General features: G+C 44.0%; 1 protein-coding gene across 3 annotated transcripts in view; it reads left to right on the plus strand.

Moving 5' to 3' along the window:
• The first annotated feature begins 1,583 nt into the window (after positions 1-1,583).
• Positions 1,584-15,431, plus strand: part of Ube3c (ubiquitin protein ligase E3C) — an 89,924-nt gene continuing 76,076 nt past the window's right edge. For all 3 annotated transcript variants that reach the window (XM_004860324.3, XM_004860325.3, XM_087207720.1), the window contains exons 1-3: positions 1,584-1,937; positions 12,440-12,493; positions 15,023-15,097. In XM_004860324.3, the coding sequence (XP_004860381.2) occupies positions 1,872-1,937; positions 12,440-12,493; positions 15,023-15,097 (195 nt within the window). In that variant the 5' untranslated portion in view covers positions 1,584-1,871. The remainder of the gene's footprint in view (positions 1,938-12,439; positions 12,494-15,022; positions 15,098-15,431) is intronic.

Here is a 15,431-nt window from a genome sequence, read left to right on the forward strand (position 1 = left end):
ATCTAATAAAAAGTCAAATATATTGAAACAGTCAAGGTAACCACCAGCAGACAGGAGAGTAAGGAAATGCAGATACGTAGGTCAAAGGATAGAACCTTGCCGTTATGTAGCATGAAAAAGTCTAGAGATCTAAGGACTGTAGTAAAAGACATTGTGTTTTATACTGAAAATTTGCTGAAAACAAGAGTAGTCATTTCACGATGTACATGAGAACATCATGTTGTACACCTTAAATAGATACAAAGCTAAACTTCAAGCCAGGCATGATGATACATACGTGGAATCCCATCACTCTGTAAGGCTGAGGCAGGAGGATGCAAGTTCCAGCCCAGCCTGGGCAATTTAGGGACTTAGACATGCCTCAAAATAAATATTTTTAGAAAGGGGGTTGGGAGACTATGGATATAGCTAAGTGCAAGGGCCCTGGGTTCAATCCCCGGACCACTAAATAAATAAACTTAAAATTGTTTGGCTTCAGTCATATATGTATACACATATGTGTGTATGATACACGTTCACACATGTATGCAAATGACATGTGCATTAATGTATATTGTACATGTTGCATGATACATTTATGTATGTGCATGTTGTGTGAATACATATAATGCATTCATGTATATTTTGTGTGTACATAAATATGCATATATATTGTGTGCATTTGTGTACATGTATGTGATGATATATTTATGTATATGATGTATATTTGTGTACATGTATGTTGTGTGATTTACATTTATGTATGAGAGATTTGTGTGTACATGTTTATGTATATGTATGGGTCTGATAGATTCTTTTCATTGTTTATTTTTATTGGTATATGTTGGTAGTATATAAGGCATAGGGAGATGGCACGTGTACATAACATTTTAATTCGATTCATGTATACGTGTCCTGTGTATATTGTTTTTATTTATGTGTATATATGGGTTTGTAGGGCAGATTTCTGTCAATGAATGTATATGAACATGAGATATGTACGTATACATTTAGGTATGAGATGTAAATTTATGTATGTGCATAAGCATGTGTGTATGTTACACGTATACCTGTGTGTATGAGATATACTATACATGAATGCGAGTGGGGTCTGATGTAATCTTGGGTACGTAGGTGCCCAAGCGATGTGTACTCACGCACGTATGGTGTGAGCATGCACCTGTGATGCGGACACCTGCATGCGTGTCGCGGGTATATGACATTCATGCGTGTTGGCCCGTGGTGCAAGCTGGCGTTCATGCTCGCCCCTACGCCCGCGCGCCAGGTGTGTCGGGGCCCCAGGTAGCCGTCCTCTTGTCTTCCATCAGACAGACGAGTCTAGCGTGGTCCGGGAGCAGCGAATTGCCCCCGGGACCGCGCACAGAGGACGCCCCGCCCCCCCAAGTCCCCTGCCAATTTGGCGGTGGCGCGCACGCTAACGGGGACGCACTTGCCGGCTGCTCGCGCTCGCCGGGACACCCGGGAGGAGCGCCGTACTGTCGATGGCGGGCGCACGCACGCTCGCGGGGGCCGCCGGGAGGAGCGCCGCGGCGTCGATGGCGGGCGGGGCGCGCACGCAACGCGGCGGCCGCCATCTTTGCGGCGGCGGCGGCGGCGGCGGCGGCGGCGGCGGCGGCGGCGGCGGCGGCGGCGGCGGCGGCGGCGGCGGCGGCGGCGGCGGCGGCGGCGCGGGGTCGGCGGCGGCGCGGCGTCGCCTCTCGCTCGGCCGCGGCAGCGGCGCGGAGGAGGAGCTCGAGTGGAGGGGCCGCCTGCCAGCATCGCCGCCTCGCTCCCGCTGACAGGGCGGGAGCGCGGACCCCGCAGGTCCCGGCCTCGGCCCCGCCCCTAGACCCCCGAGCCAGGCCGCGCACATGGGCTAGGGGGTGGCGAAGATGTTCAGCTTCGAGGGTGACTTCAAGACGCGGCCCAAGGTGTCCCTCGGCGGCGCGAGCAGGAAGGTGCGCGGGGCGCGGGGCGCGGGGCGCGGGGCGGCCTCCCCGGTGCCGGGCCGGGGTGCGAGCGTGGCGGTGTGACGGCCGCCGGGGCCGGCGCTGCAGGGCCCCTGGTCGGTGGGGTCCCTCGGGCGTAGCATCAGCGGCCATTCCACGCTGGCGTCGCAGGCGTTGCAGAGCACCTGGGTAGGGTCCCCTCGGGGACTGGCTGGCAGGGCTGTAGCGCTGCCAAGCCGTGGCCTGTGCGCACAGCGCATCCGTGTGGCACCTCGGGCTTCCCTGGCCAGGCGCGTCCTGCACGCCCTCCACGGGCGTTTTTTTTTTTTTTTTTTTAAGTAGCACTCCTCGGTTGAGAGGAAGCAGCTATCCGTTCATCAGGCTCTACAGGGGAGGCTGCACTTTCTGCTCTTCAGCTTTTCCCAACCCACCCTACCCCCCAAACTTTTTATTGAGGTGTAAACTTAACGTCTGGTCTTTTAAGTCTCTCCCCTCGCAGAACCTTGGGAGGGGGCCCTTGTGCGCGTGAGGCTGAGGAGCCGAGTCAGGAGCAGGTGGGGCAGGGTCGAGCTTTAACTCAGTCCTCATAAGAACATCCCAGAATTCCTCCTCTTTGTGTGTGTGAGTGATACTGTACTGGGGGTTGAATCCAGTGCTTTCATCCGAAACCACATTCAACCTGTCTTATTTCTTGAGACCGGGACTTCCTGACTTGCCCAGGCTAACTTGAAACGTGCAGTCCTCCTGTCTCAGTCGCCCAGAGTTTTGAGATTTCGGGCAAGCACCCTCACACCTGGCCTGAGGCAGGGGTCCGGCTGCCCCCTGGCTGTCCTTGGGGTGGAGGTGGGAGTGTCATGCCCTTGGGCGGGGCAGGCCTCCTGAGAGGGCCCCTGGAGAATGGGTGCCCAAGGCAGTGTAGGACTACCCCCTGAAGGGTTTTTATATGCACATGCCCGTGGGCCCAGGGAACTGACACCAAAAGAAAAGCATTCCTAGCATTCCCCTCCAGTGTTCCTCTCTCCCAAAGGTGATGACCTGACCTCTGTTCCCATAGGTTAGCTCTGCTTTGTGCCAGTGAGACTTCCAGCCCTGTGTATCCTGTTGGTCCACTGTATGCGTATACTGTACTCTCCATCCAGTTTGTTGCCAGCATTTGCTGTGTGTCTTTTGGTACATATCACTCACGTGTAGTATCCTACATGACACACATGCTCTGTGCAGCCCACACTGCCAAACAGCTTTCCTCAGTGGGGTGCCTGTGAGCACCCAGCTGATGCAGCTGAGACTGTTGGTAGCTCTCCATCCTCACTGGCACTTGTTGGGAGTCCTTTTAGTTTTGGCCATTCTGATGGTGAGGTAGTTTCCATATATATATATATATATATTTGCTTATTTTCACAATTTTTTTTTGGCTCTACATAAGTCCTCTCCCTCATTGAAACTAAAAGTTATAAAAATTTTCATGGTTGGTTGGTTGGTTGGTTTTTGAGACAGAGACTACATAGGTCAGGCTAGCCTTGAACTCACTTTGTAGCCTAGTCTGGCCTCAAACTCGTGTGCCTCCTGCCTCAGCCTCCCAGCTGTGTGCCACCATGCCTAGCTAGTTGGCCATAATCTTTTTCTTTGTAATACATAGAAGAATATTTTAGGGGTAATTTGATTGCAGATATAAAACTGGCTTAATAGGCAAAGTTAAAAGATAAATTTCTGGGAGAAATGCTATCTCATGGGAATATAAAGGTCAGAAACTTAACCACAAGCCAGGTGATCCTTCTCTAGGTGCTTGTGCTCAGTACTTCTGGTGCCCAAGCCCAGTTCTGCAGGCAGGTCTTTATCCTTTCCCCCTCACATGGTCTTGTCTGTGTATAACTTCCTACCTTAACATCTCATCTCATTTCCAAATCTCAGGAGAGGAAACCTGCCTGGCTTGGGGATGGTGAAGAGAGTCAGAGTCTTGTCACACAGTGTCTGAGGTCTGGGAAGAGATTCCTGGGCCAGGTGTTTGTGGGTGGATATCTAGGTTCCTGTGGGTCTCAGGCAGTGGAACTTGGGGCAGGATCTGAGTAGACATGCAGATTTAGGAGCTGTCAACAGACAGGTGACTTAGAATGCTGTCCCCTAGGAAATGTTTGACACTTGGGACAGAGGATTAGCACCACACTTTGGGGGAGGGGTTGAGAGCTATGTCTAGGAGGGAGCCTCACCAGCCAGCCACCTGCTGCAGAAGTGCAGTGAGGCTACAGTAATGACCTCTGCACTTGGAACAAGAAAGACTGGGGACCTAAGAGCTGTCTTGTAGGTCACAGTGTGTCCTGAGGAGTGAGTGGGAAGTCCCAAGGGGCAGCCTGTTTGAAAAGGACCAGAGGAGTGGGTGACAGGGAGGGCAAGTTCAGGGTCTAGGGAAGCTTTCTGGGGTATGGGGAAACAAGCAAGTTTATGGACCCAAAGGAGCAAAAAGAGACAGGGAAGACAGGAGCTTGGTTGCTTTCAAAATCCTGGAGGAGGCACAAGCCTGGAAAGATTCAGGTGTAAGCAGAAGGAAAATATTTTCAGATTGAGGAAAGAGAAGGGGGATGAGTGTGGAGAGAAAAGTGTGCAGGAGGAAGAAATTTAAATTGTCTTTCCTAAGTTTCCATAGAAAGTTGAAGTAATAGTGGTTGTAGAATTAAGATCAGTTTCATGTTTACCCATTGCTTTGTAAAATAATAGACTTTCTTTTTCAGAGCAGTTTTAGATTTTCAGACAGTGAGCAGATGGGAGGGTTATTTGCCCTGGTCCTGAACCTGGTGCTTCCTTGAGTGTTAGTACCTTGCTTTAGTTGGGTCATAGTTATAGAGGATGGGCTGGTACCATTGCATTACCATTTCTGAAGTTTGGTATGCTTTGAGATTCCCTCTTGGTGCTGTAGGGGTTTGACAGTTAGAGAATGACTGTCTTACAGTGTTTTAAGAACTGTTCCACTGCCCTAAGAGTCCCTGGTGCTCTGCTTCATCAGTCCTCCTCCCTTCAACCCCTGGCTCCACTGGTCTGTTTCCTGTCTCTAGTTTTGCCTTTTCCAAATGTGATCTAACTGGAATCATACAGTGTGCAGCCTTTTTGGACTGGTGTCTTCACTTTAATAATGTACTTAAGTTCCCTTCATGTCTTTTCATGGTTTAATAGCTCTTTTTTTTTTGGTACCAAGGATCGAACTCGGGTCCTTGCGCTTGCGCAGCAGGCGGCAAAACCACTGAGCTAAATCTCCAGCCCAGCTCCTTTTTTTTTTTTTTAACAATCAGTAGACTGGATTTATAGAAAAATTGATGGGAAAGTAGAGTTGGCAACTATTCTTTCTCTTCCAGAACAGAATTTCATCAGTTATTTTTAACGTGTTTGGTGGTCTGTTACATTTGACAAAGGAATATATTGATACATTATCATGTAAGTTTTTGGTTTCTGTTACTAATGTTACAAGTTGGACTTTTTTGACCTTGGGCTTCTTTCACTTAGCAGTATAGGTCCTCTTCTTCTCTTGGGAATGTCCCCCTTCCCCCACCTTTGGCCATAAGGTTTCATAGTATGGATGTGCCAGTTTGTTTATACATACATCTATATTGGAGGACATCGTGATTCCAATTTGGGACAATTAGGAATAAAGCCATTTGTGTGTAGGTTTTTGTGTACCATTTCGGGATCACTGCTCGTAGGATGAGCAGTGTTTTGCTTGTAAAAAATGGTCACAGGTCTTTCCAAGTGGCTGTATCTTAGGCATGCTCACCAGCAGTGACTGTGTCAGGGCTTGGCATTGCCAGGTTCCTGGTTTGGTCTACTCTGGTAGGTGTGTGCTGGCATTGCATTGCTGTAAGTCACAGTGCCGTGCTGGCACACGATGCTGAGCGTCTTTTTAATGTGCTTATTTTCCAGGTGTCTATCTTTAATGAGGTGTCTTTTCAGATCTTTGCCCCATTTTTAAATTGAGTTGTTTGCTTTCTCACTGTTTTAAGAGTTCTTTGATATGCATCGGTTCTCGGCCTTTTGGCTAAGATCAAGTGAAGAGTTCTTTGATTATATGTATTTCATGTATATTTTAGATACAGTGGAAATCATTTTTCAAATTTGTCTTATTTTCTCCACACTTACTTTTTTTTTTTTCTTTCCACACTTTTTTTAAAAAACAGATCATGCTTCTGATGTTGTACCTAAGAAGTCTTCAAAAACCCAAGGTCTCCTACTTGTTCTATGTTCTGAAGTTTTATGGTTTCATATTTTATATTTAGATCTCTTATCCATTTAAAAATTAAAAACATTTTGGGCTGGGGATTTAGCTCAGTGGTTTCATTGCCTGCTGCGCAAGCCCAAGGACCTAAGTTCGATCCCCAGTACCCAAAACAAAGAAAAATAAAAATTAAAAACATTTTATTGTAATTTATTAAATGTAATAATTGTACATATTTATGGAGTACCTGTGTTTAACACATTTATACAGAACTTACAGGTCAAGCCTGGTCAAGAAATTAGTATTTTTGTCCCCTCATGTTTCTTTGTTTGGAGCCTTGGAGCTCCTCAAACACTGTATAAATAGGTCATTGTGAACTGTAGTAATCCGGCTGTGCTGTGGAACACTAGGCTTACTCCTGTCTGTGTTCCATCTCAATCCACTTTGCTGGATATAACAGGATTTCATTTTTTATAGCTGAATAGTATTCCCCTGAGTGCGTACTCTACATTTTATCTGTTGATGGGCATCTAGCTTGATTTTATATCTTGGCTATTAAGAATAGTGCTGCAGTGAAAATGGACAAGCAGGTATCTCTATGATATGCTGATTCATCTCCTTTGGATATTTGCCCAGAAGTGGGGTGGCTGGTAGCTGGGTAATTGGTAAATGTGTTTTTAGTTTTTTGAGGAACTTTGTTGTCCATATTCTGTTGTCCATAATGGCTATAGTAATTTATATTCCCATCAGTAGTTTTCCCCATATTCTTACCAGCATTTGTTATTTTCTTTTTATTCGTTTTTGTTTGTTTTTTCTTTTTAATAGTAGCTCTTCTAACTGAAGTAAGATTATTTTATTGTACTTTTGATGATAATGATATTTAGCAATTTTTTTCATGTATTTGTTGACCATTTGTATTTCTTGAGAAGTGTCTGTTCATATCATTTGCCCAATTTTTAATTGAACTATTTGTTTTTTTACGTTCTTTATATATTCTGGGTATCAACACTTTGTCAGGTGAATAGTTGGCAAGGTTTTTTTCTCCCATTCTGCAGGATGTTCTGCACTCTGTTGATGATCTCCTTTGCTGTGCAGAGGCTTCTTAGCTTGATGTACTGTAATCTCATTTGATTTTGTTGCCTGTGCTGGTGAGATCCTGTCCAAAAAATTCATTGCCCATTAATGTCTTGAAGTATTTTTCCTATGCTTTCTTCTAGGAATTCATAGTTTCAAGTCTGAAATTTGGGTCTTTGATCCATTTTGAGTTGCGCGCGCTTGTGTGTGTGTGTGTGTGTGTGTGTGTGTGTGTGTGTGTGTGTGTAGGGTGGGAGGTGGGGGTTAAGTTTCAATCCAATTCTATTCCATTGGTCTTTGTGTTCATTTTTATGCCAGTACCACGCTGTTTTGGTTGCCAACGCTCTAGGGTATACCTTGAAATTAGATATTGTGATACCTCCAGCTTTGTCCTTTTCATTTGAATGTTTTGGTTACTCCAGGCTTTTTGTGCTTCCGTATGAATTTTAGCATTGCTTTTCCTAGTTCTGCGAGGAATGTTTAGTAGTGTTTTGATAGAGGTTACGTTGAGTCTGTAACTTACTTTGGACACTATTGACATTTTAACAGTATTCTTGCAATCCATGAACATGGGAAGTCTTTCTATTTTGGCTTGCCTGCCCACCCTCCCTCTCTCTCTTCCAGTGGTACTGGAGATTGAACTTAGGGCCTGCTTTTTTTATGTTGAGACAAGGTCTCACTAAGTTGCCCAGACTGGACTTAAGCTTGTGATCCTTCAGCCTCAGCCTGCTGGAGCGCTGAGATTACAGATATACGCCACCATGCCTGACATCATCAGTTTCTTTCGTCATTAATTTGTAATTTTCATTGAAAAGATCTTTCATTTTCTTGGTTATTGATCCATTTTGAGTTAACTTGTGAATTTTTTCTTTTTTTGTGGATGTCCAGTTGTACTAGGATCGTTATTGAAAAGACTGCCCTCTCTTCATTGAATTGTATTTGTTCATTTGTCAAAGATCAGGTAGCTTATATTTGTGGATTTGTGTTCTCTGTTCTGTTCCATAGACCTGTCTCTTTTTTTGCCAATAACTATATCATCTTGATTATTATAGCTTTTAGTGTCAAGCTTCAGGCTTTGTTCTTCTTTTTTCTCTTTTCTTTTTTCTTTTCCTTTCTCTTCCCCTTTCAAATTCCTTTCATACTAGGGATTGGACCCAGAGTCACTTTCCATTGAGCTATAGCCTTAGCCCTTATATTTTTTGAGACCAGGTCTTGCTAAGTTGCCTGCACTTGCCTCAGACTTATGATCCTCCTGCTTCAGCCTCCCAAGTAGCTGGGATTACTGGTACGCAATATTCTGTATCTTTTGCCTCTTCATAAGAATTGGTTTGTTGGTAGTCACAAAAGAACTTTTTTTTTTTTTTTTTTTTTTTACAAAATAACTTGAGGTTTTGATTGGGATGGTGTTGAATCTGTAGATCAAGTTGGAAAGAATGATGTTGAGCATATTGACTTCCTGTCCATAAATATGTGCTGTCTTGCTGTTTGTTCAGTTCTTGATAGAAGAGTTTCATGGTTTTCCTCATATAGACCTTGCACATATTATTTTGTTAGATTTATGCCCAAGGACTTATTTTGGTGCTAATATAAATGGTTTTGTGTTTTTAATTTTTAATCCCCTTGGCTCAGAACAACCTAAGGACACTATTGCTGTGATAGCACTTGGTGCGTGAAAAGCCAGATGAGTTTTCAGTGGGTGGTGAAAATGTTCTTCATCAGATAGGTTTTACTAAGGGGAATGGACAAAGGCAGCTTTTAAAAAAGGAAAGAAACAAAGCAAGCAGACTTTGCTGGGGGAGCATTTGTACCTCCTCGGGGACTGACTGGGCTGAGGTGCTGTGGCCACAGTTCTGGGTCCTGTGGGTTGATCACACAGTGTGGTCCAGCTTACCTCAGAGCTGGGGGTTGAGTTGTCATTTTCTAATGTTAACGTTTTTAAAAAAATTATTATGTATGCTGACTGTATGACGTTTATATGAACTATACATGTGAATCTTTTATTTTTGTACATTTAGGCTGTCTTTGTTTTATTGTGAACAGAATATAAACCGACAATTTGTAATCATTTTTAGGATGAATTGCAGAAAGGGGAATTGTTTGGTCAAAGTATGCATATTGTAAGACTTCTGATACATGTTTTTCTCTAGAACAAACGTCTCCTGTCTCTTCCCTGGTGTAAGCCTCCAAGGACTGCCTTTGAGTCTTAGTTTGATTGCAGAAAGTTGGTGACCCTCTGGGCAATTAATGTCTTTCATGATGTTTCTTTACTCTTTACACTTAGATTCTCTGCCTCCTCCTTTGTGCCTCCTGCAGATGCTGGCTGTACTGGTGCTGTCACTTAACCTTGTGTCTGTGAAGCAGAGGTGTCATTGTGGAGGAGGAGCTCATGGGGCAGGAGTGATGGGCCTCTGGGGTGTTGTCCAGCCTGCACATCCTGTGTCTCCTCCTCCTTTACAGGTGGCTCTTATATCTGCAGGAGGAGGTCAGGGGCCATGTCCTGCAGGCACTGAGAGAGGAGCTTTTGTCGTCCTGCATAATAAAAGTCAAACCATCTAAAGGGCACATAGTGAAGTGTCCTCTCACTGTGAATCCCGACTTCCATTATTACTGATTCCTTGCTGTCCTTTCAGAGAGTCTAAGCACATGAACCTCTCTCTTCCTCAGACTTCAAATAAAAAGGAAGAACAGAATGCTCCTCATCTAACCACTGACCTTAGTGATTCTGTATTTGCGTTTTTATCTGTTATTTTTAATCTGTTATTTTTTGTGGTTTTGATGTATTTAATATAATTACTTTCCTGTTGATGAATTCAAGTAGGTTGTTTCTAAGGCTTAGTATTAAATGCTTCCATAGTTTCCAATATTTGTGGTATAAGAAGAGGAACTATTTTGGAATTTATTTTATTGGGATTTAAGCTGTGACATCTTTCTTGTGTTTTTGTTTTTAATTACTTTTTTCTGGAGATAGGATCTTGTTTTGTAGTGCAGGCTGTCCTTGAACTCACGATGTAGCCCAGGCTGGCCTCGAACTCATAGTGATCCTTTTGCCTCAGCCTCCTGAATGCTGGGATTACAGGCATATGCCATGCCAGCCCCCCCCCCAGCACCTTGCTTATTTTTTAGAAATGAGCTCTTTTTATTATAAAATAATAGAAAATTTAGATTATACTAAAATATATGAATTTACCCATTTGGGCCCCAACCATCACAGAGAATGACCAGTAATATCATGGGTGAATATTATCAAGTCTTTTAAAATGTTTTTTTGAATTGGAATCAAATGTGTCCTGTTGTATGAATTTTCATAGACTGATGTTGTGCCATTGTGCTGCACCTTCAGGTGTTTTGTGTATGGGAAATCAGTTGTCTCGTGTCCATAGAGGCTTCATGCAGGGCTACAAGGATGAGGATGGATTGTGTTGCTGCTGACCATCCAGTAGGTCCTTATCAAGAGGAGGTGGAGGGCTGGGGATTTAGCTCAGTGGTGCCTCGCCTGCGTCGAAAGTGCAAGGTCCTGAGGTCTTGAGTTCGATCCCGGGTACCACAAAAAAAAGGAGGTGGGACCTCAGCTCGTCCCACAGGGCAAGTTGTAGGCATAAATAGATGCATTAGTTCAAAAAGTACACAATCAGGGCTGAGGATTTAGCTCAGTGGTTTTGCTGCCTGCTGTGCACGCACAAGGACCTGAGTTCAATCCCCAGTATCAAAAAAACCCCCAAAAAACCGTACACAATCAGAAAACAGATCATGAGTCCTTGAGAGAGGCACTTTATGGTCTGGGGCCAGGAGTGTTTGTGTTTTGGGGTCTGTGAAATTTGTGAAGCTATATAATATTGAAGGAAAAGGACAGACGGTTTATAACTGAAAGGCACAGGCCCAATTTACAGGTTATGGAATTAAGGAGGTTCCTGGAAAAGAGAGGATTGTAACCTGGGGTGACTTTGATTGTGTCCTGAACCTGCAGTTTTCTTAAAAGTACAATTTTAAAATTATGGTTTTCCTTGTCTCTTTCCTGTTTCTTTTACCTCACTCACTGTAGGAGAAGAAGTGTTCTACCCGAGTAGAGTGACTTGTGTAAATTGTTAGTAACGTGTTAGTGTAAGAGAGCAAAAAAGATGGTTTGGGACAGGCATGGAGTGCTGTTCTGTTCCCGTCTGTAAGTGGAGTGAAGTGCCAAGGGTTCTCATGTAGACATTAGTACACATACTACAGTCTGTTCATAAATGGCTTGCAGTTAATTTGAGTATTGGTTTTATGGAAATGAGCACATGATGTAAATTTACTTTTCACACACAATCCAATTTTTGACCATGAAAACTTTTTATTCTGGGGCCAGGGATTTAGCTCAGTGGTGCCACCACCACCTACCTCACAAGCATAAGGTCCTGAGTTCAATCCCTGGTACCGCAAATAACAAAACAACTTTTTATTCTGATGGCTTAATGAAATTTAATTTAAATTATATGTGCCTTATTGTTTTTAAAAGAATTTTGACTTGGGACCACTAAATTTATTTCATGGAGAATAATTTTCCCCTATTTAAAAATATCTTCATAAATGATATTTGTGAAATTTGACCATCTTAATTTTCTAAGAAGATTAAGATCATGTGCCTCACAGAACAAATAGAAAAGTTTGCTGTTGTTTATTGTTGACCTGTTGAAGGATCTGTTGGTTCACAGAGAGATTAGCTTGACGGGAACCCTAATCTGAGAATAGTGTTCATCATTCGAAAAACACTCAGTGTGTTTAGGAGGTGGGTTCTTTATCCTTCATTTACTTCAAATGTTTAAGTTTTCCTAATATTCCAGTTCCTTTTATAAACCGAGTAATTTTATTCATAATTACATATAGTGAAAATTTCTTTTGCAATAATGGTGGGCTCACATGTATACAGCAATTAGTGAAAATGCAAGGGTCCCATGTCGACACTGCCCACCCTTGGGGTGATGGCATAGCCCAGTGCCCAGCTTGCTCCACTCTGCCTATGGACTCAAGTGTCCTGAGGGTACCACCTCCTCTGTCAGATTTTGGCTCGGGTGCAGCTGACTCAGTGGCATGGGACACACCTTTTAGCCTCTCTGATGAGCCTCGGATCTCATCAGATTTGTTGGGAATTTGATTGGATTATTCCTAAAATCGCTTTTGGACCAAAATATTCTATAACCATTGAGAGTATTTTTAAACTTGAAATTATAACCTCTTTCCTTGTTTTTTCTCTTTTTTTTTTTTTTGGATTTAGGAAGAAAAGGCTTCTCTTTTACATCGCACCCAGGAAGAAAGAAGAAAGAGAGAGGTAAGCCAGCTTTTTGATCCTCTTCATAAATAAGTATTTTCCACAGCATTATAGAAGCCTGGGTTTTAGTGAACATACTCAGATGTTGCATCTATGTTTGGCTTTAGCAGCGTTTCTCGATGCGTCAGAGTTGGCAGAAAGTTGTTCTGGAACCATTGTAGGAAGAGCTGGGCAAACAGCCTGAGTCCCAGTGAGAGGGAGGGGAGCATGGCTTGGGGTAGGCTTTACTGGCCCAGGAAGGCTTCCTGGTATGCAGTGTTTGTGCTTCCTCCAGTGGGAGGGCACACTTGCTTAGGGCGTGGGTCTCACTATCTATGGGAGAAGGGAGAAAGGAGCCAACGATGTTCCTTGTTTCCTACTTTGACTTAGAGCTTTCTGGGGATATTCTTGGAATGACTTGCTGATTGATTAGTCTTGTATCTGCTTTTTTAGATAAAGTTTTTTGTTTTATTTTAGCAGCTCAGTTATCGAGAGCTTGTTGGGTGTCCGGGCAGTGAGTAGGATTGACAAGGGTCCTGCTCTACAGTGGCCATTAACAAAGATGTGCAGAGAGCTGTAGAGGCAGCAAAGTTGTACCTGGTCATGGGGAGCCCTGTGGAGAGGGGTTGGGGGAGGGCTGGGGATGGGGGAAAGCAGGTGCCTTTGGGAAGTCAGGGGAAGCAGCAGAGGCAGAGGCGTCCAGGCTTGCAGCTGCCGGCATTTTGACCAGATATTTATTGTGGGGACTGTTCTGTGCACTGAGGATGTCTGGCCTCCACTCAGTAGTTGCCAGCACCATTTCCTTCCTGATTGTGACAACCAGAAGTGTCTCTAAAGATCACCAGTTGGCTGAGAAGGGCAGTTACCATTCCTCTTGTCTCTCTGCTTTGTCCCCTTCCCCTTCTGAGTCAACTGCCAACATGCGTGACCTTTGCCTGGTAGCCTGCACATCTCCTGTGTGTTTTTCTCTGTTTATCCTTTCACGTACCTGTGCTTCAGTTTGGGTATTTCCTCTGACCCAGCCTTTGTTTTGCTAGTGTTGGGGATTGAACCCAGAACCTCCTGCATGCTAGGCAAGATCACTAAGCTAGTGTGCGCGCCCATGCCCTGTGCCCCACCTCCCCACCCCGTTTTAATTTTATTTTGAGGCAGGTTCTTGGGAACTTTCCTAGGGTGGTCTTGAGCTTGTCATCCTTTGGTCTCCGCCTCCTGAGTAGCTGGGATTGCAGGTGTGTGTCACACCCAGACTGAACTAACTTTTCCTTTACAGTTTATCTCTTTAGCAGTGTCTAATTATAAAATTCATCCATTGAATTCTTAATTTCAATTTATCTAATTTCAGTTCTAGAGTTTTATATATTCTTCAGCACTGTTTTGATTAAATATGAGTGTAGATTTTTAAACAGTATTTGGAATCTAGCAGTTGAGTCTTCCGTGGGCTTGGAGAGCATCCCACTCGCCTCTGGCAGGAAGTGAGGAGAGGGTCACCATTGCCCCTACCCTTGAGGGCCTGCCATTTGGGGAGAGGCTGCTGTTTCCAGAGCACCTAAGATGCAGCCCGAGGTTGTTCTCAACCCCCTTGGAGTGAGTGGTGAGTGGTGTGCCTCCGAAGGTATAGACAGATCCACAGGAGCTGCAGGTGTGTATGTGTTGTGTGTAGTGTGGTAGGGCCACACAGGGATGAACCCTGGCTTGCCTCTGTGCTCCCTGGTCCTCCTGTGGTGACTGTGGGAGGTGCCTGCCAAAGCTGTGCACAGCAGGAGTTGGGTAGGGATATTTCGCACTTACAGGGATGGGGTTAAGAATGTGTTTCTGTCAGGGCTCTGAGATCTTTAAAGACAGTCTCAAGTCAGTGAAGATTGAAGTTTTTGGAAGTGACCTTTAAGGTAGATGTTTGTATTGTCGGTATTTTAATATTTAAAACTTTTAAAATAGTCTTAGTGTATTGGTAGGATTGTAAAATGGCATAGCTAGTTTGGAAAACATGGCAGAAATATGAATTCCACTCCAAGGGAGATACCCAAGAGAAATGAAAACTGTCCGCAAAAAATGTGGACATGAGTGTTCAGAGCAACGCTGTTCATGATAGCCCAGATGGACACAGCCCAAGGGCCCCTCAGCTCATGAATGGAGAAACAATGTGAGACACCATATGTGTAATGTTGATTGGCTGTAAAGAGGAACAAGGTACCAACACATGCCACAGGGTGTGTGAATCTCGAAAATACCAAAGTGAAGAAGCCGGACAAAATGGCTTGTGTTGTGTGATTCCTTGATTTGCAGGGTACAGGATGGGAAAACTTACAGAGATACAGGGTATTAGTGTGGGGTGACGGGTGGGTGATGAACACACTTGGAATTCGGTGGTGGTGATGGCTGTATAACTCTGGCTGTGCTGACAAGCATACTCTATGAATGATGCATGTCAGAGCGAACTGTGTGGTGTGTGAACTATACAGCTGTTATTATTTTTAAGAAACTCATACTAGCTAAATGTCATTTTGCCTGATTTTGACCTACTGTTCTTTGCTTTCTCCCTCAATTATATAGGAAGAAAGGCGGAGATTGAAAAATGCAATAATTATCCAGTCATTTATTCGAGGCTACAGAGACAGAAAACAGCAAGTAAGTTTGTTTTTGAAACAGAATTAGAAGGATATACAAGAGCTGATTTTTAAATGTGGTCTTGTTGTTATGAGTAGCATCTTTTGTATGTGTTTTTGTACACCTGTTTAATGAAAGTTAATGTTAGCAGTGCTTTTTAAATAAATACTGTAGTGCTGTTAGGCCTGGTGGTATAGCTCCGTGATAGAGCACTTGCCTGGAATATGCAAAGCCCAGAGTTCCATCCCCTGTACCACAAATAAATAATAATAATACTTCACTAGTTCCATTTACATATGGATTTATAGTGGGTTTTGTTGTTGTTGTTTATTTTGTGTTTGAGACAAGGTCTTAT

This window comes from Heterocephalus glaber, unplaced genomic scaffold, assembly GCF_053883595.1.
Source record: "Heterocephalus glaber isolate CG9 unplaced genomic scaffold, H.glaber_assembly_v1.0 deba00000818, whole genome shotgun sequence".
NCBI lineage: Eukaryota > Metazoa > Chordata > Mammalia > Rodentia > Bathyergidae > Heterocephalus > Heterocephalus glaber.